Genomic DNA, 27,121 nt, shown 5'->3' on the forward strand with positions numbered 1-27,121 from the left:
GCCAGCAGCAGACACGCTATGCAGGGTTATGTCAACCATTTTTCGATACGCTAAGCGATATCGAGCTTGAACATTTTTACTTATAATTTGTATGAAAAAAATGAGAAACAAATTTTTACAGTACTATTGAGTCACATTACTACCCAACGACGATTAGGTTGTTACTTTCGTAACACTGTCAATGTAATTTTTCAGTTAGTGCCGAAGCGGTGCCTCCAACCTCTATCTATCTTCCCATTGGGAAAACATAGTTATGCTTTTTAGGGTCGGCCTTCATACGTGACGAAATCCTAGGTAATTATCCTCGGAAAGGGCTATAAAATTACGATTAGCAAATATTTGGCTGTCCAAAGTAAACTTGGATTCTCTAAACTAGGTCACAAGTTAAAATCATCATGTTAGCAGCATTTCGGTTACGTGTTTGTACAACAACAGCCAGAAATTGCCTCTACCAAAACTGGTTAACCCGAGTGTTAGGGTTATAGCATGAATATAATTTACTTTGCCTCGAGCGGTTGTAAACTAAAATCACAGCACTCACTCTCGAGCAGTCCAACCGGGCATTGTGAGTTCAGCTGCAAGCCGCACGTTCAGGCCATAAACAATGCTCACTGGAGCGAATTTGGTTCAATTTACAAAACATTCGTTTAACTACTAAATGGTATTTGGTGTGCTGCATTCGATGCACAATACCAATCCCACAGTTTGCTACCCTTTCAGTCGAACCAGCATCCTGGCTAAAAATCCGGTCGATTGAATTGATGGATGGATTGCATCTAGTCAGAATCCACCAAAAAAAGGCTCCTCTTTTTTCATGTTAAACGCAAATAGTATTGAATAACTTTCGATTCACGATTAGCATTTATTGGTCGCTCTCGAAGGAAATTGACAATTGATTACTCATAAATTTGAAACTAAAATTCCACATACAATTGCTGATAAAATCAAAACAGGTACTTTACTGAACCGGAAAAATATTTGTTTTAAGCGGTAGAAACCAATAAATCAGTATGACAACAGCAAAAAAAAAAAAAAAAACAACGAAAAATAAACACTTACGGTCACGAGTGAGCGTGTGTGTGGTTTGCTTATACAACCCACCCACGCTACGTTGTGTGCGGTTTTTTTTCGGCCGGCCGCAATCGCATCAATTGCTGACTGCGTCATTTGTTTTCCTGGGGATCCCTCGCCCCCGTCTGGCGGAGAATTTTTACCACACGCTGCTTTATTTTAACTCTAATTTGAATAGGATCTACTCAGTTTGGTATTCTTATGCAAAATGTCAAAAAGTGAGTTATCGGGTACTGGATAATTGAGTAACATTTACCCAAATTTTCATAATTACCATGTTTACTCAGTTTTGAGTTATTATCCATGATGTTTACTCACCCCTGAGTATATGTATATGTCAAAAGTTTTCAACAGCGATATTATCTGTTTCCGAAGAACAATTGGTGTCGCTTTTTATTCGTTTGATAGCAGTAAGTACTTGATCTTTCATCAAATCAATAATTTCCTAATCAATTACATTACAAACAACATGTAACAATATTCCATAACAATTTCAGCCCAACATCATTATTGCAGAGGATTTGAAAACATAAAAACATCTCTTCAAAATGAACAACCGCATGTTGTGTGTCCTGCGATGCCGTTTTAAGTCGGGCTTTTAATCGTGATAATGAACGGAAACATTTGTATCGATGTACAGTGCCCAATACATGCAATCGATACAATTTAAATCCTTTGCAGTGTTTGGTGACGGATGATGACGGATTTTCTGGTGTGCGTACTGTAAAAAAACATGAGCCACAGTTCACGGGCTACTGTGAACCGGTTGGTTGCCGCATATATAAAGACACGTGAATGATTTAAAACTTTTATAATGTTTCGATGAAAAATAAATCTATGATCTTGATTGTTCTGAATTTATTTCATTTATTGAGTCAGGTTTACAAAAACCAGAAATCATCAAATTTCCAAATTTAGGCAAACTGGGTAACTTGTACTCATTTTCGTTAATTCCTGGTTTGCATAAACAGAGTAGATTCTAATCAGTTTTTGACGTATGACGCCTTACTCAGAAGTGAGTAACCGTAAAAGTACTCAAATTAGGGTACCTCCACTTTTTTCAAAAATGGGTCATATCTAACTCACTTTAGAGTAACAAATAATGATCGTGCAAGCTGCGGTCAAGATAAAACCAGCAAGGTGTCGTCAAAACAGTTTCGTCAGCAAAAGTCGAAGAGCGGAAATTGGGTAAAGACGGCATGGAACGGTGGGGTTAAACTATACACTCTAGAAATATGACTCATGTGACAAGTAAAAAGATTACTTAAGAAGAAAAAGACGTTGCTTGAAATATTTGTTATAGAATGAGAGTTTTTAACATTTTTGTTAGTTTTGACTACGTCTTTCTTTAGTAGGGTGGCATGCTGTGGAAAGTGAAAATGCACGCTCTGAAAAAACACATGCAATTTGACGAAAATCATTCATAATCTTGAAAACAGCCGCTTATTGCAATTGCAGATTTCATTTAGCTATTGTTTTACGTGTATTGTTTTAAGTGTAGTTTTTACAGTGAATGACTATCTCTTTTGAAAGCAGCCATTAACATTTATACGCATATCTACATTGGACAGCAATCATTACGTTTGCGAATTGGGGTATCATGACGTTGAACACGTAGTTTGAGTGTGTGCTGAATTCAGTGACGCCAAATCCCTACTTTTGAACTCCCTCAGGGCCAGAGGAATACTACCCTACGTCCCAGTTTGTGATATTCTGGCTCAGCGAAACATAACATACACTGATTAAAAAACAAACGCGCTAGTTCTAGTTGAAGCTCGTATCCGGCAGCGAGGAAAAAAAAAATGTTTTTAGCTAATAAGATACCCTAAAAATGAGAGTTATCTGGCTCCGTTAAACGTTTTATGCTTTGTACCGTATCAAATAAACGTTATGTAAAAAACGAGTTTACCTCTGCATCTCCACGACTGTGACGGAAAGCAACGATTGTGTCACCGTAGTTTACTTATTGGGAATACGAACGATGAGAATCTTTCTTGCCGAATACCGTGAATCTGCGAATGAATCGAGCGACAACCATCGACCATCCGAAGCATCTAAGTTTTTAAATATTTGTATAATATCCAATTACCCTCGAGAATACAAACGCACTCATTATATTGATTGTAATATTAATCGACCGAGCCAAATCTAATCCGATTCGCGTTTCGACTGGGAAACTAGAAACGGTTGTAAGACCCAGACTTTTTGACTTAAAAAGAATCACATCGTGAAACAGTACATCGTGAAAATTCTGCATAATTCATCCAATATTTTCCTGACTTTTCTTTCCAATTCAGTGTAAAAATTACTTAGTAGTTTTTCCAGATTTTTTTTCCAATTAGGCCGTTACAAATTTTATCTTCATTTTATGTATAACCCCCCCCCCCCCTTCAGAAAATCTTGAAAATTGGAAGGCGATTGTTTTAGGTGAAATGTGATGAAAGCTAGTGAAATCAATTAAAATATTCTTAGTACTATGAATTCCAAAAGTATGAGAGTTAGAGGAACTTCAGTTTTTCGTAGAACAGTTAACCATAGAAGCTTATCATGAACAATCATGAATAGTTACATGTTGGACAGAGCCACAGACAATTTTGCAGTTTGCCAAGTAATTTAATCTAATAGGCGCACTCTTTGAACCATAGATAAACTGGGTTTATACTAAAAACAAAACAAAAAACAATCATCATTTAAACTCAGATGTGTGAGTATTTTTGGGAATTATCAGCATGAGCTGATGCGTTCTTTACGGTTTTCCTCTAAATAGTGCTCTATTTTCGAGCATCAAATTTTGTTTGTGTATTGCCATGTAAAACCGATGGAGAAAATTTAAATTGCTTCAAATTTCATTCATTTCGGCCATCATTAGAATAGAGGACGTTTCGAATCTTTTACTGATGTCACTAAACTCAAGTAAATGAAGCCAAAACAAAATAGTAAACTCTACTTTCTCAGTTGAAAAGAGAGAAAAAACTACTTACCTAAAGTCTAAACTAAGATTTCTTTGGTGCGTCGACAGTCTGGTTTTCTGTGGCATTCCGCCCGGACCGCTGCCCGCTGCGCCATTCCCACCGGAACGTCCGTGTACCGAAGGCATCGCGTTGCTACCGCCGCAACCGCTGCTGCTACTGCTGCCGGTACCAGTTAGACCAACGCTACTGCTCAAACTGAGCCTCGGTTTGTGGAATCGAGCGCTGGCATTGACGACGTTCCACTGATTGCTACTGTTGTTGCTGTAGCTGGTCGGAATGGTTGATGATGGAGCGGCAGGGACGGCAAAACTGGCAACTCCCGAACCGCCGCCATTGATCGTTGTTGCTGGAGTCACTACTGCTATGGCTGCGGCAGCCGCCACAGCTGCTGCCCCCGAAGGAGGCTTGTTAACTACTACACTATCAGCTAAACTATCACTCGATGTGTCAGCCTTTGCGGTTACTGCCGTTGTAACGACAGAAGGTAATTGAGGCTGGTCCGTACCGTTCGGCACCGTTTCGACTATTGCCCGATCTACCTGGTCTTCACCGAGATCCTTGAGATCCAAACTCTTCTCGCTGGAAGGACTCTGCACTGGTGTTGTGGCACAGGACGATAGCACAGCTAATCCGCCGTTCGTTTCGACCTGATCCAACACGACCAGACTATTCATCTTGCTGCTGCTGATTTCCCGTATATGCCGCAACTTCTCGTAGCTGTTGGGCGGATCCTGAGCAATCTTTTTGCCGCCCGACGACTTTTGTTTGCCGTCATGCTTGCCGGAAGATTTGAACGCGGAAAACACGGAATTCATCTTCCCCTCACCGTTGTCTCAACCGGAAGAACACAAATATCATGAATCTGACACTAATGGCCACGGGTTGGCACTTTTTCACGCTAAGCGATTAACTCTTGACGTGTTTTCTGAACCCCAAATACTCACACACAAACTCTTAATGCTTCTAGCCGGAGGAAGCCATCAATTTAACCTAGAGGATTATCCTCATCATCGTCGTCGTTCCAGACGGGTGTCCTAACCGCACTGCACTCAACTCACAAATCATGCTCACTGCGGCTCAGCTTGAAATCCGACATCCTTCGTCGGCGAGTAATCGTCCTGTCGTTGATAGGGGAACCTGTTTCCGCCACGATGCAGCGGGCCATTTCAGTGTTAGTTCTGATCGACGGCGGTCAGACGAAGGGCATGCTGATTTTTCCGATTCAAAAGACAGCTGCAGCCAGCCGGTGTTCGCGCTGTGTGCTTTAATGAAAAGCTCCAAATGGCCACCACCTGCAAGTAAAGAAAAAGGAGAGAAGGTAAGAAATGTGTACCACGGCAAATTTTTGTGCAAACGATTTCGACGACGCTTGTTCCTTTCAACAGAGTTACCACTCGCAGATAAAGAGTTACTGACCGAGTGCCAGCTGAAGGTGCACAGACAGCGCCAGGCACTGTCAACAATCACCATTCTACTGCGGGAGTTCTACGTTATGGCGACTATCGACAACCGATGAAACTTTGAATAAACTCGTGCACGCCATTTGTGGCAGAGAATGGCTGAGTTAGACGCGATATTTGCACATTCTATTGCATTAATTTGCTCAGACTAACCGCGGGGGAAGCGTTGTATATTCCAACCAAGGGAACAAAGATACTACACCTTAGAGCATGACTACCGGCTCGCTTGCTGGGTGAAACGAGAAGACACTCACGCTAGATTTCAGCGGCCATAAAACAAATCTGATAGATGGAGATAGTCGAGTCCTTCGAAGCTGGTGATGCAATTAAATGATAGCAGGGTAATAAAAATGAGCAGCTGCATTGAAGGCGTTTTTCTCCATCTAGGCAAACACTCTTCTAGAAAGTTATAGCAATCACTGTGAAAGCCGAAGCTAAAAATATGGAACCATTTCTTCACGTGTCAGTTTATTCATGTTGGACGATGTCAAAGACCTGTCTAATTTATACAAATCCCTCGTGTCATGCTAAGTCAAAGATCTTCGCTCAATTCATCTTGCCTAGGTTCCCGTGTTTGCTGCAGAACCTCCTCAGTCGGTCAAAATGAACACAACACGCAGCAATAATGTGTACCAGCAGAACGGAAGAGGAAATATTTTAAATTTCAAATTAGTTTCCAACAACGACCCAACAGTGGCAGCTAATGGCATAATCGTAAAATTAAGATTAGACAAGCGAGACGAGCTCAGTTTACTTGCCACTTCCATTCGCGTTACTTTGTCGGACAGAGAAATGTGCTCCGATTGTTCGTTTCATGGGAGACTAAGCTACGATTCCTTGCTGCAACTACTTACGACCGGGAGGAGTTCGTTATGCAGAACAAGGAAAGTTCGCAGTTATTCACTGCACTAATCGTAACACTGTTACGGATTAGTTTAGTTAGTAATATTAGTTTAGCTGGTAATATTCTCAACATCTAGCAACATCAAAAAAAAATCACAAAAAGGAAAGTGCATTTGTGCATCGTAGTCGTAGCTGTGGTAAAACGGAAAGTTAACTGTCGGGGTGAAACAAACTTGCGCTAACTGGGGGGGAAGGTGAGAGAAACAGAGAAAAGCATAAATCAGCGAAGGAAAGTATAATTCCTTGTGCAATAATTAAGCAGCAGCATGATTTAGCGTTATGTACGAGAAAGGCAACTTTTTTCTCTGGCCTCACTGCTCTGCTAGGTTCCGCGAAAGCAATCCTTCCAGTCGCTGCTGTAAAAACGCAGTCTTCGGTAAAACTCGTTACTACTACTTAAGTGGGTATCGGTAAAAGAGCTCCATTCATGTATGTATACTACCTATATTTATGCGGCAGAGCATCAGTTAAAATTTGCCTTCCGCTTTCCGGCTGCCGTGAAAATATGCGAAGTGTTCACGGCTTGTACGCGAGTGGATGCTTTGGTACTGTGAATAAGGGGGGCGGTTGATGCCACTTGGAAGACCTTTGAATTTTAGTCACCTGAGATAAAATGTGACGAGGTGTGAAATATTTGACGCCATGTTCATAGTCATTGTTATGTCATTTGGAATAAGACATAAGTTTCATTATGCTCTTCAAAAGTTACCGATGTGTATAGCAATTAACAATATTATGATGTTCAGAAAATAATAAACGAAATTTTGGTTTTTGATCAATTGTTGGATTTGTGAAACGAAATACACGTCGGATTCGATTATCCGGAAATTTAGACTCGATTTTCCCGATTTTTTTCTGTTGTTTGTTTTTAATTTTCATTTTGAAATTTTACCTTTACTATGCCTTTCAGCACATTTGTTACCAATTTTAACCTTTCTGGCATGTTCAGGACATGTCCGAGTTAAGTGAAACCAATCAGTGTCAAATTTTTTTTTCGTTGCTTATCGAGAGTTTATCCCTTTTTCCACAGAAATGATTTCTGGGTACGCCACTGCATTGAATGATGCATAACATAACGAAAGAAAAAAATTATTTTACGTTCGTTAAAGGCAAATTTGTAAGTAAAAATTGATGATTCAATTATCCGGAAAATTCAATTATCCGGAGAAAAAAAATTTCGGATAACCAAGTCCAACCTGTATAATATTTCAGAGCTGCACATTGTCATATTCACTTGGTTAAAATTTCCTCAAGCTTTCATCACTTGTGTCTGTTCAAAACCACAAATGAAGAATGAAAAATAATTTTGCAATTTGGCTTCCAATTTCACTGTTCCTTGGCGTTTCAATCTATTGTAGTAGCGGCTTATAATCTTCTTCTTCTTCTTCTTCTGGCTACATCCAAGAAACGAGAAGAAAGCTAGTTTCTTACCTCAACCTTTTCAAATCAAAAAGGCCTTTGAGTAACAACGAAACACGAAAAATTATGAAACATGAATTATTATCTAAGTAACAAACAGCAATATTGGATAAGGTAAAGCATTCACAAAAATACTAGAAATCATAAAATGCTTATAGAATAAAAGAAGAAAACTATTTGGAGAATGTTGAAATAAAAAAAAGTTACTTTTAACATTCTCGCAATTGTAATTTCAAATTTAGAATTAACTATTAAAAAAGGGGCATTGAAAAACAACAATCCTGGTATTTTAAATAACAATTTATAAGTTCATTTTTTCATTTTCTTGTTTCAAATTTTCACACTTTTTTGTTTTTAGTTTTGGTTTATTCATTTTTCTTGTTTTACTGTGATTAATGCTTTTTGTTTTGATTTATTTCAGGTTCAATTTTTCGACATTTAAGTGTTTGTTCCACGTTCAAATATGGCGGATAGAAATAAAAAAAGAAAAAAGTCTTTTCGATAAAAAAATGGAGAAGAAAAAAAATAATTAATCTTGCATGTTGCAAAAAAAGCAAATTTTTCAGTGCAAAATTGATGAAATAGTGTAGAAACCTAACAAAATGTGTATTAAAAAATCTTAGAAAACATACCAGACTAAAGGTAAAAAAAATCTTTGCGTTTCGAATTAGAAGTCAAAAAAAGCAAAGCCTTGGTGCTACATTCCGATTCGAAATTTGACCTTCTGTTTGTTATACACAGACTTCGCAGCCAACTGTTTAGTGTACAGGACAATTACGGGGCTAGCGCTATGATCCTACTGACACTAACAGTCTCTCCTGAGCCGAGACTCGAACCTACGACGACTGGCTTGTTAGTCCAGCATCGTACCTCGAGATCATCTGGGAGATTAAGGAGTCATAAATCTCAGAATTTACAGCAAAGTTATTTTTATTCGCCCCAACGTTTTTGCCCTTGCTGGTGTCTTCATCAAGGGAATCTGTTGAATAGAGTTTTTTGTTACAATTTCACATGGATAGTGAACAATTTTTTGACTTACAACAATTGTTATTGTTCTACGTCAGGTGGTAATATCTATAGATCGGCGGTCAATAATTTTAAATTTCCATAGACATTCAAGTAATAGGCTCTTGATAAGTTATACAAACAAATAAAACTATCCTAAACGAGAAATTACAAATTCTTTGTTTACCTTAATACGCTTACAGATCATCTTGGCGAAGCGTACGCGGGGATCTTACACATACTTAAAAACAGACATGAAGATGGTATAACAGTTAACCGAAAAGAACCACAAAATTAAAACCACTACAACACTCCGATAGTAAAGATAAACTGGAACCCACCGTAAAGCGTATAAACGTGAGCAAAGAACGATTAGGTTAGTATTTTCATGTATTCATTCTATAAAAAAATATTCAGAGCAAATTACTGGAATCGGAATGTCTACGATGATGTAAAATTATAGATGCAACCAACTGACGTATTTCGATAATCATTGTTGTAAGTCAAAAAAGAACTCCATGTACAATTGTCAACTCTCCATGAAGAATTGTAGCATACAGCTTTCCTGATGAAGGCACCAACAAGTGTTGAAACGTAGGAACAAATAAAAATAACTTTGTTTTAAATTCTAAGATCAATGATTGCTAGACCGAAACTCATTTATTAGTACCATCTAGAGTCGACCTTTCACAGACAAGGTAAAAAAAATAAGAAAAAACATAAATAGAGCACATGAAAAAACGATTACAATTTATTGATAGAAAAAATCCGTTGATACAATCAAGATTACACCATAAATTTCGAATGAAACTTTAGAAAATATTTATGATTTTCACACAGCTGTTGCAAAAATCGTTCTAAATTATAAATTTTTAACATGGTATCCGAGCCTTTAGAGCCGAATAAATTTTCAGGGATGAGGAACAAAAAAGCGAGAACTTACAAAGACATAACTTTTGAATTGTTTGAATAAAGGCCTCAACTTTGCGGTTTCCTTTAAACCAAATGTTGAATAGGCCATCATTAACTCAACATTTGGTTTGAAAGTGGAAAGAACAGCTTCAATTTTTGAACTGCACATGTTAGTGGAGCGCGACCATCCTTTATAAAAATGTTCAGAAAACTTCCATGTATGTAAATAATAACGCCAATTTACAGGCGATTAACGAATTAACGAATTAAGTGACAAACCTTATTATGAACCAATGTAGGACAACATTAACAATGGCGCATTAGGACAACAGACCTCTTACTGACATGAAAAGAGAACATCAAAGAATGCCAGTCCATTTTTGGTGAAGCATTGACAAGACTTTGAAACACCTTTCTCTTTCTAGAATAAAGAGCCTTCTAAAAGTACAAACATCTGAAAATGAAAAGAGAAAATGAGTTTCAGCTGTGGGGGCACCAACGTAAAGATTGGCAAAATGGTTGGTAAGGTATGTCAATCAATGCCGAACCAATTTCCTAGTTGATCTGTTTAGAGCCCAGATTTGTTGAAAATTTAAAATCGTCTGGGGAGCGGGGGTGATTTCTTTTGATGTCACAGCTCTCTTCCCGAGTGCCCCAGCGACAAAAGCGATAAATCGTTTGGAAGTTCGGCTCATCTGATAATGTAGTGCGTAGAAAAAAAACCGCGTGAAATCTGAAATCCGCTTAAATTCCGAAGTCCACGTGAATTACGAAATCCGCGTTACATTTCAAATTTCGCGTAAGAAAAACACATTTGCTTAACATTTTCAATCATCTCTGCTTTTTTTTTGTTCTAAAAAAAATCAATAGCAGTGTTATTTCCGTATGCGAGTCGAACTGAAAATCTAGAAAAAAAATTCAAAATGGCCAAATCCAGGGGCGACTCGTCCATAGGTGCAACCTGTGCATTACACACGGGGATGCCAAGCAAATAATAAATTTCAAATCCAAAATTATACCTACATTTTAATAATTTATAGTTCTACTTTTAAATAGTAACGAAGAATAGTAAGGCGTTTTTTCGGGGACATGATTGTGATTACTTCTTCAAATCGCGACTTTCAGAATTTATAGTCGAATATAGGTTCGAAAGCCACGAGTCACCCCTGGCCAAATCAGTAAATATTTAATAATTGAATTAAGTAAACTCATCTGACACTTAATAAACGATTTGATAATGTAAAACCAATTAAAACATACCGCGCAAAAAACTACTTTACGGAGAAACTCACGTATGAAAGACGCAAAAAGGGGGCCAAAAAGACTTTAGTGTACTAGGAAAACTAACTTGCAAACTCCACTTTGCATGGAAGACAGTTATTTTTTCGAGAGGAACTTCATAAACAAACAAAAGGAGCGCCTGTGGGAAATCCTTTTTCACCTTTTTCACGAGAGCTTTTAATGGTGAACTTGAAAAATAAACTAAAATTAATTGATTTCTCACCAGATCGTTGGTGGAGATATGGTGCCTTTTTTTTCATTTTGAGACAAGGAAACTTGAAAAAATTATTGCGAATTTTGATTCATAACGGATCTGTTTTACTCTGAAAACTGAATAAAACAACAGGAACTTTTTTTTTGGAAGTAGTTATTGTTAAGAAAACCCACGCACTCGACAAGACACGGGTGTCCATTTTGAAATATTTAAAAAAAATCTGAGATTCTACACTAAAAAAATTTTTTTAAACGAAAAGTGATAATTTTTGGTTCTCTCAGATTTCTTACAAAATAAGTTTTCAGATAGACAATTTTGTTGCCTAGAACTTTTCTGAACAAACTAAGGTTTTTCTAACAAAATCTCCTTTAAACGGCTTTTAAAAGACTTTTTGTTTTCGTAAAAAAATTATGTTGTTCATTACGTTAGCGTTGAAATTACTGGTTAGTTGAGACGCGGTTAATTTGTGGGTGGGTAAAATTTAAATGCCAATTACTCAAAGTCATGAATATTGAATATTATGGCTTCCCGAAAAAAATGCATTTGAGTCAATAAAACAATTACTAGATTCTGGAATGTATGAATGTCATTTGTAAAAAGCATCCTGAAGCTTCTAGAACAACTTTTTTAAAGACGGAAACTATTTTTTTTTAATCAATAATAGTATATTTGACACGGCTACGGAAACTATTGTTGTCGTGCAATAATAAAGTCGTAGTTCGAGACATTTTTGCGATCATGGATAGGTTTACATGACAGTTATGCAAACAATTAAGCTTTGATGCTGAAAGACAGTTTTTCCTTCACAGAAGTTTTAAATTTACTTTCGCCGTCCTATACATTTTAAGAACTTTCGTTTCTGGTAATAAGATCTCAATGTCCTAACATTTCCTAATTTTCTTTAGAACTGTACGATCAGTCTGGACTAGAAATTTATTATCTTCCTTGCTGAATACGACCATTTTAAGTATACTATCTCCTGCCTAATCGAAACATAAACTAACCAGCCAATTCACGAACCAGCAGCGTAGCTCAAGCTGAACATCGAAAAAACTGACGCCAGACTTCCGGGGAAAAAATCTAAATCATCTCCGGTCTTTTTTTTTCGTCCATATAGCGAACCGAAAATCGCAATTAATCTCTTCTTAGATATTTTGTCAGTGTCTGTCCATATTGCGAATGTGTGTCCTCCACCTTTCTGTTATTCTGTCTCTGGTTTCCAAGGAAACCGCATCGCACTGTCGGACTGCGTGGAAACGACGTTCGCCTTGAAGATTCCGGCAGTGAGCGGCCATTGGCGATGATGTCATGCATCGATTGTCTGCTGCTGACGGTTGGCTGGTTTCCTAACCCAGCTGTTCGAACACGGAACGAAACTCCTAGCACTCTCCGACCGTTGTCGTCGTCGTCGCCATTTCGGTTAGCCGGGGCTAGCGCAATCGAATTCGCACAACCCTTGCATAGTACGACCCCGATGAGGACGACGACGAAGGAAGATACAACTGCCAGGCAATGTTTGTACAATTGGGGTTAGTCAAGTATTTGCTTTACACTGACTGTCGCTCTGCTGCATCCAGAGATGAGTCATCCCATAGCTATTCCGGTTTGTTTGCCGTAATATTCAATTATTTTTATCATACAATGATTTGTACAACATTGTCTTCGACCCGAACAATCTGGGTTCTGCATTGTCATAGCGCTTTCGCAGCAGAGGGTGATAATGCAGGCAACCATGTTCGCTCCGGGCCACTTCTTTGCATTGTAGTCCGACGGGAAAAGAACCGAGAGGGCGGAAATCTGGACGACATCCGAGGAATTGCACGGTTACGAGACGGGAGACGGCATTATAGAGATAAGTACTGGATAATTTTCCTGAATGGAGATAGAATGGAACTAGCATTATCATCCGCAGGGCAATGGAATCTTGATTGATGCCATTCGTAGTGATTCATCGTGATTCGAGCAAGAGATTACTAAGATGGATTCTGGATAGAATCATTTTACTTAGATTGAAAAATGATGCTGGTTAACCTTGCCGTCTTTTCCCTAGCTTTGGTGCAGCACAGACAACCGCAACAACAAACCAAATTCAGTAATCAAATTCCAACAAACTGACGTCCCCTTCAATCGTTATCCTCACCGGTGCCAGATTCTGATCCTTCTGCTCGAAAGCTAACCGCAACTGTTGAGTGACGAAGAACACAAAGTGCATTTGCGTGCACCTCACGAATCTCTCACAAGTATCATGTTCCGCAATTCCACTTGACATTTCCTTTACTTATCGATGCGTCGCGACGGCTTCCACATCGTACAACGTGTGTGTAAAGGAGAGAGATAGAGGTTATGCAGTTCACTGCGTTCGGTAAGCTTGTTAATGAGTTTCATTTTCACTTGTACTCGGAATTGAATAAATACCGTCGTCGCAGTCGCCACTTTTGTTTCTCGCTTCGGTCAACTGATGAGTGAAAATTGGTAGGATTGGGCGTAAAATTAAATTACGAAAAAAATTGGAGAACTCGTGAGTGCAAAACAACAAAGCGAAGCAAAATATTGTTACTTTTTCCATCGTCGATGGAACTCCAGTTTCGGTTTTCCTTCCCAGTGTGGGGACCATATGTGCTTGACTGCATCATGTCAATGTTTGCTAATAATGTGTACAAACAAGCGTGCATGAATGCTTGCACATTGAGCATATATTTAACAAGATTGTGTGATTGTTTGTCTACGGTAGCATCGATCTCTACTGCTGCAAAGTGCACTGAAAACACATACGAAAACCCCCCGCCGCCTTGTCGCAGCATTAGGAGAGCGTTTCCATTTCGGAATGCATTTCCTTGCAGCTGCAGCCATAAAACATTTCGCTGTGGGCTGATTATGGAAACGCTTACATGCAACAGTATTCAAGCGATTTGTACGTTTGGTGGACTTTCCTCGAATAAATGTTCACTTGAAGAATGCGACGAAGTTTATGGCGATGTTTGGTTGTGCTCTGTCGTAGCTTGTGGTTGTATATGGTAATGAAATGAAGTGTTTGAATTTAATTTTCATTTGTGAACCAGGCAATCCGAGCCAAGAATCCTGACTGCCTGAAGTTGACAATCATTAGGTATGGCAATGAATATAGAAAAACAATTGACTTTATTTCACGGTAGTCCAACACCGAGAAAGCTTTCGTGCATCTTGAATTTTTTTCTGCACGACAATTACATGACAGTGACATGACGATAACATGACAATGCCATGACAATGACATGACAATGACATGATAATGACATGACAATGACATGACAATGACATGACAATGACATGACAATGACATGACAATGACATGACAATGACATGACAATGACATGACAATGACATGACAATGACATGACAATGACATGACAACGACATGACAATGACATGACAATGACATGACAATGACATGACAATGACATGACAATGACATAACAATGACATGACAATGACATGACAATGACATGACAATGACATGACAATGACATGACAATGACATGACAATGACATGACAATGACATGACAATGACATGACAATGACATGACAATGACATGACAATGACATGACAATGACATGACAATGACATGACAATGACATGACAATGACATGACAATGACATGACAATGACATGACAATGACATGACAATGACATGACAATGACATGACAATGACATGACAATGACATGACAATGACATGACAATGACATGACAATGACATGACAATGACATGACAATGACATGACAATGACATAACAATGACACGACAATGACATGACAATGACATGACAATGACATGACAATGACATGACAATGACATGACAATGACATGACAATGACATGACAATGACATGACAATGACATGACAATGACATGACAATGACATGACAATGACATGACAATGACATGACAATGACATGACAATGGCATAACAATGACACGACAATGACATGACAATGACATGACAATGACATGACAATGACATGACAAGGACATAACAATGACATGACAATGACATGACAATGACATGACAATGACATGACAATGACATGACAATGACATGACAATGACATGACAATGACATGACAATGACATGACAATGACATGACAATGACATGACAATGACATGACAATGACATGACAATGACATGACAATGACATGACAATGACATGACAATGACATGACAATGACATGACAATGACATGACAATGACATGACAATGACATGACAATGACATGACAATGACATGACAATGACATGACAATGACATGACAATGACATGACAATGACATGACAATGACATGACAATGACATGACAATGACATGACAATGACATGACAATGACATGACAATGACATGACAATGACATGACAATGACATGACAATGACATGACAATGACATGACAATGACATGACAATGACATGACAATGACATGACAATGACATGACAATGACATGACAATGACATGACAATGACATGACAATGACATGACAATGACATGACAATGACATGACAATGACATGACAATGACATGACAATGACATGACAATGACATGACAATGATATGACAATGACATGACAATGACATGACAATGACATGACAATGACATGACAATGACATGACAATGACATGACAATGACATGACAATGACATGACAATGACATGACAATGACATGACAATGACATGACAATGACATGACAATGACATGACAATGACATGACAATGACATGACAATGACATGACAATGACATGACAATGACATGACAATGACATGACAATGACATGACAATAACATGACAATGACATGACAATGACATGACAATGACATGACAATGACATGACAATGACATGACAATGACATGACAATGACATGACAATGACATGACAATGACATGACAATGACATGACAATGACATGTCAATGACATGATGACATTAATTTTCACTTTATTGTAAATATGAACACCGTCAGGAAAAATGTATCGTAGTTAATAATGTATAAAGTAAACGAACCAGCATGAGTTTAATCACTGTAAAAATGTTGAAAAGCTACGACTCAAATCACAGAGCTCATTGTATAGGACAACCCGAGATTCCAGCATCAACATCAATTCATCACCATCATCATCATCAACAACAACTAGCCGAGTTAGCTGAGGGCAGTGTGCGCTGAAGTAGAATGCGTCGAGGCAAAAACATCGTTTCCACACGCCGAATCATCCGCTTGTTAGGTAAACATGCACATACATAAATTTTAATTTTTCGATGCAAAAACAACAAAAACAAGCCTCTCGCTGCTTCTCTCGTGCTTCTCTTCCTGCTCGATCGAGTGGCAACACTTCACGTGCAGGAGTGAGGCAGCAACTGGATCAACGAACTCTCGCATTGGAGCATTTCTTGTGCAGCTCGTTATATTTGATTCCTTTTTCTCGTTGTATTGCTGCTAGTTGTGGATGTTTTTTTTTTTGTTTTGAGTAATATTTCACTATGCGCTTCTGTTGATGCTTGCGGTCGTTTTTTTTTTCGCCACCATCCTACCTACCACTTCGCAACCCCTCATCGATGCAGCAAGTGATGAAGAGTGCTGCGCGCGAGAAAAGGATCGGCTGCATTTGGAGTACTTTCATCGGCAGCTGCAACACATCATTCACAGCTTTAGCAAAACCGTTCACCATCGCTTCCCGCTTTTGCTTAACTCACGGAGATCATGTTTTCTTTTTACCACCAGCAAAATTATGCCTCGAGTATAGTTTTGCTATTCAATTGATCGAAGGCATCGTAAGATGGCAACACGGTCCGCCTTTTCTTTCTAACCTCACGGAAGCTGACTCTGCCACAACTTAGTGCTTGAAACCACAAATAATCGTTAGTAACTATATTATTAAAATTCTTTTTTTTTTGTATGTGTTCAATGCTGCTTGGTCGTTATCCGCCAGAGTGAGTGAGTACTTGAAGTCAAGTGAAACATTTTCGTTCAAGAAGCAAACCGAAGTGCATAAGAAGTGTCACTGTACCTCTTGTGGATGATAGATGATCAAAAGTCCTAACTGTTATGAATTGGCCCATAAGCTAGCACTAAAGCAGTTTCCAACAGTGATGTTTCGATATAAACTTAACGCAATCGTCTGGAGAAAAATTTTGACAATCGAGGGACACAAACTTGTCCTTGGAGTTAGTAATAGCTTCTCAGATTTCGGTGTAACTTTGAAAATTTCGATCATCCAAAGTTACGAAAATCTGGGAAGACGCGCTGCCGACGATTGGGTGAAATGGCATGAAATCCCTCAATCGGAACGCTAAACGAGCCAATTTTCGACGCGAGCTGAGCATATTCTACAAATCCATTTATTTGTGTGAAGAAACGGTTCATTTCATGCCTTCCTCTCGAATCTTTTTAGTGCCGGGGCGGACGCCGCATCATGCTGTGAGAAATGCACTCCATCTGGAGCAGCGTATTTCATCGTATCTCAGTGACAGCTATTGCTGGATACCGGTTTTCCCTTCTTTCACTTCGGCTGCTGCATCTGCATGTGGAAAACCGCACCCAGCCTGGAACGCAAGCAGCAACGGTGGGCGCTGACTTCATTTTTTTTTTGTGTATTATTATTTATTTTCTCCAGTCAAAGTTCAATTTTATGGAGTTCCCCTAGCCCCTATTGCCACGACCGCCATCAGCATCGTCATCATCGTTACCGACACCATCAGAAGCATCACGCATCTCATAAACACATAAAAGGGAAAAAAAATGTCTATATGCAGCATGCGAAGAAAAAATTAACCTTTTAATCTCGCCGGAGCGGTTTCTCTTGTTCCAGTGTGCCTTTCGCTGCACGCTGGGGCCTTTCTTATTTTATTATTTACGACCGACTCGACACGAAAGCCTTCTTCTCCTCCGTAAAGGAGAAACATAATGCATTTCATTGACATATTGACCTTTTGGGATGTACCGTGAAACAGGACTTTCTTCGAGCACTGCTTTTGTTCTCCTGTAGGGTTGAGTGAGAATGCAAAATTGATAATTTAGCGTGACTAATGTTTCATTATTCTTGATATAAAAGTTGTTAACCACCACCCATTTCACAAATGAACCTAAAAATGTCTTTTTCCTAAACAGCTGTCAGAGTATTCTCATCACATACATTGGTATTAAATTTGACGTGCGTAAGATGACACGTCTTGAGATGAGATGAAATCGAGTCTTGTGTGACGTCAAACCAACCACCCCATGGATCAACAGCTTCCGTACGTAATCGGACGTGAGCATTAACATGGAAAAACCTTCCCACGCCTTGCGCGTCCTGGGGTGGGGCGACTTCATCCCGAAAAATTGGGTCACACCTAATGTAAATCCACCGAGATTCAAGCCGCTCCCTCTTCCGCTAAGAAGAAAAATCAGAGCGTGTGATTTAAAAAAGGAGCTTCATCCCCGACCTCGTTGGGGACGGCAGCCCCAATTTTAGTCTTTCTTTTTTCGCCATCCGTTCTAACAGCTTTTATTTTTCTGAGCTTACAAACATGCAGACACACAAACACACCTAGACCACGTGCGGAAGCATTTTACCCAGTACGCATGTCCTCGTAAAATGTAATTCCATTCTCTGAGCATGGTAAAACATGGTGAATGTGGGTCCCGCGGAGGATGATGTTCACTATGATAGAACACCAGACCAGACACACAAAGCCACCGCAAATCGCGAGCCTGGATCATCGTCTATAGCAGCAGACAAGCAGACCGGCTGTTGTGTAATAGGCTTTGCCACCCTCTTCGATGCCCGGTACGAAATCTGGAACGTTGAATCGATCACGTGAGCTCACGTGAGGACAAGCGCGCTACCCTCAGGTATGTAATGCATCCCAATGGTAAGGTTCGATGAAAGATTTATAGGTAGTGTCAGTCTTTAAAAGGAAAGAAAGAAAGCCAATTGGATTGGCATCGATGTTGCGAATGGAATTGAATTTTACGATTATGTTGCGTACCTATAAGAAGGCAGCATTTTGAGGTTCTACAATGGGATATTTTTTTATTTCTTCAGTCTTCATAAGGTAACATATGGTTGGCAGTTTTACCAACTCCTGTTATGCACGCTAGGGTGCCAATCACTGATATGGGGAAAAAAGTAACCAGGAATTTAAAAAAAATTACACAAAATGTTCACCGGAAACTCAAAAAATCACCAATATCACGATTTTTTTTCTTCAGATGATACCACCTCTTCTCGACGTTTGATGCATTTTTAAGCCATCTGGCACAAAAAAAAAATAAATTTCATGCACCCCACCTCCGTTGGAGTAATTTTTATTATTAAATTATTGAAGACCAAAATTCATTCGCTTTGCGCCACCTCATTTTCGGTCCGATTGAGCTGAAATTTTTGCGAATTGTTTGTATCTAAGAGGCTTGCAAAATAAACACCGCGGTGAAAACTGAAATATTTCACCAGAGAAATAATAAACTGGTGTGAGCTTTCTCACAGGAAATGACATTACGCACAACAACTACAGAACGGCTTACTGCAGTGCTTTTACTGTGTGTCTCTTAAACATATATTAGATGAGGGGAGCATCCAGGAAAGAAAATAGATTGCGTTGTTTATTTGCATCTCAACTAAAAACAATCTATTGAATTTATCGCAGCGCTACGCATTGCGATGTACCTCAATGTATGTGTATGTGTATGTATGTGTGTGTATTCTCAATAGAGTGATCCAGTACCCTTGTTTCGTTGAGCTGTGGTGTAAGCAGCAAGTGTATTAATTTTTCTGCGAGCGTCAGAAACACAGCACAAAGTAGAAGAAAGAAGTGTGGTGCAAAAAATTGCTACAAGCAGCACTCATACTAGGCAATAACTGAGCGGTGAATATTAACTCTGCTCTTTCCACATATTGAGGATAATAACAAGCCTGACTGTCGTGCAGTTGTTCCAAGTTAAATTGCCTTGAAAATGTTGAACTTCGAAACAAACACAGGGTGTCGAAAAAAATTTCAAGATGAAATTCCTTGATTTTCCCTGATATTCCCTGAAATATAATATTATTTTCCCTGATATGTTTCAGCATTCCGCACAAAAAAGTGCAACGTATATTAACGCAACTCTGGAATCCCTGTGAAAGAAGTATTCAATCGGATATGAAACCGAATCGTAGAGGTCCCAAAAATAGCCTATTATGCTAAAAAAATCAGTTTTTGCGCTAAAGAGCCTTTTAAAAAAGAATCGCGTTTCAGTTAAAAAAATTTCCCTAAATTTTTTTTTGTTTTCTCTGATAATCCCTGATTTACCTGAGCGAAAAATTAATTCCCTGACACTACCTGACATTACCTGATTTTCGACACCCTGAAATATTTTAACGTAGGACTACGTCTTTGTTTTCTAAAAAAAACCTGCAAAATGTTAGGTTACATAGAAATTAAATCAATAACATATCGGACAATAAGTCCCGAGGCTTTTTGTCTAATGGCAGTGCTTTAAAAAATTTGCATGAACATCCTGGCGCGCAAGAAGATCCTGTTTCACCAATACAACGCGCCGTGTCACAAATTCACTGAAAACAAAGGCTAAATTGTACGAACTAGACTTCAAACTGCTGTCGCACCCACCATACTATACAAATCTGCCACCCAGCGACTATTGGCTGTTTGTATAACTTAAAAAAATGGCCCGCTTGGAAAAATCCATTCCAATGACAAGGTGATTACCGAATGTGAGGCATATTTTGAAGGTCAGAAGAAATCATTTTTAAAAAATAACATATCTCATATCGTGTGAAGGAAGGCGAAGAGAATGCACCAACACAGATAATTATTTACTTACATACCAACGACAGCACTAAGAGCGGATTCGATGCACGTCTTAAACTCGGCACACAACGAATAGAGAACAGCTCCACACAGTGAATGTCTCTTTCATAGTGCTTTTTCTACGGTTACATGGAGCATCCGGTGTGACTCTAAATTAGAAACAAAACAAACTCTTCACTTTTATGACGACAGGGCGTTAACAACCAACTGTCGAATCCAGAATACGTCTCTACAACACTCCCTCTTGGGCTAGTCTTTTTCAATCGCCCCTAACACCCACCGATCGGGTGTCCTCATCCATACCCGACCTTTATCGGGTTCTCTATCTCGGTGGTCACTTGTCCGACATTTGTGCCACGTGGCCAGCCCATTATGACCTGACGTATTTTATCAGCTTGATGATATTGGTGTGTTAGTATGCTTGGAGCACTTTGTAATTCATGCATCTACGCCACACTCCATTTACTAGTTTGCCGCCAAGAAACGCAGAATCCTTCGGTCGAAGACTCCAAGTGTTCGCCGGTCGGTCTTCTTCATCGACCAACACTCATGATCGTAAAATATCACCAGCGTCCAGCAGGGCGCAAATTTCGAGCGGGCATGCACGCTGCGGGACTCTAACCGTTATGTACTCGGCATTTTTACCATCCGAATGTGCTCAGCGGGTACCCACCAAAATAAAATTTTTCTACCTTTTTCAATTCTTGATCGATTTTGGATCTTGACCCATGAAGAGATTAGAAACTATGTCTATTCTTAGTATACAGGATCAAATGGTTCCCGTAAATCCGGAACTCCGGGACCATTTTCAAGATCGGGAGTCTGCTTTGGAATGGCCATTTCGAACAACACATCAGATAGACTCAAAATGAATGAAAATCAACTCCTGGAGTGATTTCGTGAATTTTGATACCAACAATGTTGTTCGATTTCGTTGACAATTATACTAATTTGTCTTGCCGGAACATGGTCCCGAGGATCCGAATTTACAGGAGCCAGTTGTGGTATCAGCTTCCTGCCAGTTCCGAATTCCAAAAATAGATAGGTTTTTCATGCTTTCGATAGGCCGAAATCGGTCAAAAATTGAAAAATTAAGAAACATTTTATTTTTTTTGGGTACCGGATTTAATTACCCGACCACCTACGGGGTGGAAAAATTCGACGCTCCCCGCTTCGATCCGCAATCATCCCAAATGCTAATGATACTTTCGAGCGTCCAACGTCACGAATGGGCTCGAAACTACTCGTAATACGTCTGTGGCTGTTTACAGCCCAAAGAGATTTGGTCTTTGAATCCCGGAAAGGTGATTGGCTTCATAAACCATATTTCATCTGACTGGGAGCATGTCGGTGCAGGTACCTCAACAATACTGGTCATTGTATTTTGCAAGGGGACACATAAAGTAATTGACTGGGATATATAACAAAAGTTACAAAAAAAGGTGAACATTTGGTCCGATCTAAATCACCCTTCCCCGAAACCGCGCTCAAACAAAGGTTGCCAGCAACGGCCTCAGTATATGAAGCAGGACGCGGAAGAGAATTTTATATACAGAATTGCGGAGTGTTGGACAGGGCAATTGAGTCTACCTAACTTTTGAAATGAACTGAAACGATAGATTCACGCGATAGCTACTCACTTTGAAAAAAGCTCGGCTGAAGAAAAAAATGTTATGTCATAGCATTACATAAATTAATATCTATACAAAAAACTTTTTAATTGCGTATTTAAAAAAAACTGAAGTCAAGATCCAAAAAGGTTTATGTATACGTGATGCACACGATGGATAATTTATCCACTCAGCTTGCTATGCTATTTTCGTACGCACCGTCATCAAAGTGTTGATTCTTTTCAATTACCCAATAGTATCGAAATAAAAAATACACCGTGAATACGGATAATTGCTTGCTTTTGTGTGCCGTACATACACCGTTGCACCAAACACAAACAAGCCAGTGAGTCCCCGGTGAAAGTTAAGCAGTGGTCAAAATGTTCCACTCTGCTTTTAGGTAGGTGTACTTTGTCAACAAATCAATTGCCAGCGAAGCACCGAGGGACATTGAGTCACCTATTGGCCGGTTTTTTTAACGATCCCTGACTGAATCAGATAATCAGCCTGGCAATTGCAAAGTGTAATCCCTACGTTACAATTCGGACAGCAAGCTGTTAAACATTTCACGCTTTTTAATCAGCGATCAAACGAACGCAGTAATGGCCTTACCGAATGCATAAATAAGCCAAACAAGTGCATCCAACTATGTCTAGGTTTTTGCAGTGACCGTTTTTGTTCTCTTGCACGCCGGAGGGGTTGCAGGAAGTATAAATGTGAATACTAATGCAACAGCAGCGGCCAATTGCTGCTGCGGACAGAAGAAGCGTTCGTTTGTTTCGGTATGGTGTGCGATAGAACCTGCCGAATGGAATCTCTCGCCAAACGTTGCAATGATGTGCTCTTTCCTCCTTTTGCTGTGCACTGCTGCAGGCAAACGTTACCCGCAGGGAAGTGACACTTGTTATGGGCTAGTTGCTTTTGATTTCCGGTTGGAGCGCGTGTTGTATCGGTAGGAAATAAGAAGGGGCACAGGAAGGGAATTCTACACACCCATTCGATAGATTAGCGAGGTGTGAAATGGGTTCACTTCATAGAATGATTTTAATGATATTGGAAATAGAGGTAAAATTTTGCATGGTTTACTGTCATCATTTTTCCAGTACATAACAGTAGAATTTCATTTTGAACGAGAATGGATATTCTTAACATTTGTGTTTACACACTATTGAATTTAAGCCATTTTTTACTATTGAATCAAAGCCATTTTTTCTGTATTCAATTTCAATTCCTTTCAGAAGTACTGCGAAGAAAAAATCATCATTTAAAACTTGCATGATTAATTGAATTGCTATTGTAATTAATGACAAAGTACAAAGCACAGCATTCAAACCCAATCATGGCTAAGCAAAAAAAAAAAAACAAAGGAGTAGCATCTAAGTGGAAACCTATCTTTTATGTGCCAGAGGTAATTAAGCTAACGTGATCAGTAAGACACTGACTGATTATGCCCCCGATGAAACGAGATAGTAAGTTGGATGGTTATAAAAAAACTGTAACGAACAGATCTACTGCTCCCAATCTGATTGAATTTAGCAGACAAAGACAAAACGGTTCGCGTCTGTGAACGAATGATTAATCGACTGATTAATCCGTTTCACCTACTTGAGTAACGACATGATGGTTCGGTTATTAACTTATTCTCGCGAACAGAGTCCCATCATCAACATCATCATGGGAATGAACAAACACCAAGATTCAGCAACAACCGAGTGAAATCATCTCCCAGTTTAGCACGGTTTGATTCGTGCTGATGCATTTTTCGCAAGACCTGCTTCATGTTATCAACTATTTTCAGTTTTTTTTTCTGGGTAAATTTACTGCTGCATTCTTGTTTGTTACAGGGGCAATCTCACACAAACGGCTTTAATTATAGGTTCACATAATAAAATTAGGTTCAACCTGAATGTTTTAGCGTCTAGAAATTCAGACGATAGCGAAACATCCGTTTTGTTGCACATAAATAAAATAACAGATTTATTAAAAAAAATATTAAATTGAAAAAGTAGAGTCCCAGCAACACGGAAGCATTCTAACCTCTTCTTGATGGTTACGATGGTTTTGCAAACAAATTAAAAACCGTGAATATTGTATATATTTCTGAATAAACTTTAGAACAGCTTCGATGGCGCTGGTTGTGCAGGGAAAAAACAAACCAAGCCGCTCATTATCACCTCGACACCACCCGCGCCGCGATCAACCACCAGGGCAGTCATAGTTTCGATAAACTCTTATTTCCGGTTACATCACGACACGACAGCCGAACGACTGGCCAACTCCGTACGATGCGTGATCGCGATTTTTAGGCCTCTAAAACCCGTTTCCGTCCCTTGCGCAATAACAACAGCAAGAGTCTGAAATATACAAAACCATGGCAGTGAATGTGTATCGTTTCGCTAATGATTGTTTACTGCAGTAAACGCTGTGTCCATTTGGAAGCGATTCTCTATAAATTATGCGCGGAAAATTGATCGTTTTCTCGCGGTCGTTGCGTAATTTTGCCTTTACCCTAGTTAAATTTCTTGAAAGTGGTGGCGCGAAGGGATTGGAGATAGAGTACGCAGGAAATTTTGTTGAAAGGGAGGGGCACCACACTGTTGCTGTAAATCAACCGCGTATGAAATGTTTATATATTGTTTTGTTTTTTTTTCTTGGTTAGATAGCAACAATTATAAATGATTATAATTAGTTCATTCGTTCTTTGAAGAAATCTGACTTTTGATATTATTTATTAACGCAAAGCAATAAATGCATGCACAGTTTTTTTTTCCTATCGTTCGGAATCTTGGAGAATGCTTTTGGTGATGCTCACAAACCATTTCCGCTGCTGCTGTTTTCCATTCCAAAACTTTCTACATTGTTTACGTAGTTTCCCCAACTATGCTTTCCACTAAAGTGCGCTCCTTCTAGTGGATTATACAAACGACAGCTTCCTATATTTTGCAAAGTTGAAGCATATTGAAGTGTAAATCAAAACAACTTCCATGTGTTTTACACAGTCGGAGGAAAAATGGCTAACAGTTGGATGGCAAACAAAAATAGCCAATATTCGAAAAGCGTTGTTCGTTTATCGAATACCATATAAAACTGTCAGAAAAAAAACCTCTACACCATACACCAAATGTGCGCGCAAATTCCTTCGAATCGCTCGTTCGTAACCTACGCCGCTCGTGAGCAATCGCGAAGCGCCTAGGAACTGGCCCCGCTCGGCTCGATCCTAGCTCGTAACAGCAGCACAAAGAAGGGCAACCATGAAGCTATCATAATTAGCGCAACATCAACCACTCGACACACATCTTGGAGAGATAAAATAAACAAAGCTGCTCCGTTCATAGTTTATACATTGTTGCGCTATATAGTGGAACAGTGTTTCGCAAGGAACCGAAGCACATGTACAATACAATGTTTGGCCGCGTTCGGTAGCCGCCAACACAAACCATCATAGCGGAGCTACCGCGAAAAAATTACGAACTTCGTGGGCGGATGGTGGCAACTATGGCATCATCTCGCGTTGAAAAATCGTCCTTTCATAGGTGAAAATTTCATCGTGGAATTAGGTTAGATTCAGCTTCAGCTCTTCAGCTTCAATTAAAAGATAAATTGCTGACGAAATAAAACGCAAAAAAAAAACTTTTTTATTAGAATCACACTTCGATTTATTGGGTTTGCATTCCAATATTGCTAGGTTGCAAAGCAACAGAAAATCACTTTAGCGTCTTGCATACAACTTCGTACTTTTGGCAGTCGCCGTCTCCACCACCTCGAGAATGAAAAAAAACGTGCTGACAGCATGTTAGGGCTATAAAATAAATTAATGAACCACATCCATTCGCTCTCTCTATCTCTCCCTGTTTCCACTGTGACAGCTCGAAGCACTAGTAAGCAAACCGGGCATTCTTTCTACTAGAGTAGTCCATATCCGGGGCGACTGTGAAAAGCATTAATTGATAATTTATATGCGCATACTCGCTGTCAGTCGGGAGAACTTAAATAACAACAGACTCCACAGACAGACAGGCCCACAGACAATTCCCAATTGCTTAGTGAACGATTGAGGGGTATTTTTCGCTCTTTCACTAACTCCAGTTCTGCTAGTGCTACTAGAGATTCAGTCGCATGTGGCACAGATAAATTATCTTTTTTAATTGTTGCTATTTTCAACGCGCACTCGTGATGCCCCAGGCTGCTGTTAAAGTAATATATTATTCATGGGTTTTTGGTTATTTTACTTTATTATGTTTTATTTATAAGTCGATGTTTCCAATATATTGCTTCGAAAGTCATGGCTATTACATTAATTATTATCAATTTATCAGCAGGGTTTTCAATTTATTTTCAACCCAAAAAGAAAAGATGACTCTCCTATACTTTATATAGACTATTTTTTCAGATATTATTGCGCAACCTACACTTACCGAAAAAACGGGATAAATTATATAAATGAACGGCAACTTGAGTGT

General features: G+C 39.2%; 1 protein-coding gene across 1 annotated transcript in view; it reads right to left on the minus strand.

Moving 5' to 3' along the window:
- Positions 1–27,121, minus strand: part of LOC129721093 (phosphatidylinositol 4-kinase beta) — a 142,281-nt gene that overhangs the window by 35,139 nt on the left and 80,021 nt on the right. Inside the window, exon 2 of the mRNA XM_055673224.1 lies at positions 4,053–5,335. Within this exon, the coding sequence (XP_055529199.1) occupies positions 4,053–4,858 (806 nt within the window). The 5' untranslated portion in view covers positions 4,859–5,335. The remainder of the gene's footprint in view (positions 1–4,052; positions 5,336–27,121) is intronic.

Source organism: Wyeomyia smithii, chromosome 2, assembly GCF_029784165.1.
Source record: "Wyeomyia smithii strain HCP4-BCI-WySm-NY-G18 chromosome 2, ASM2978416v1, whole genome shotgun sequence".
NCBI lineage: Eukaryota > Metazoa > Arthropoda > Insecta > Diptera > Culicidae > Wyeomyia > Wyeomyia smithii.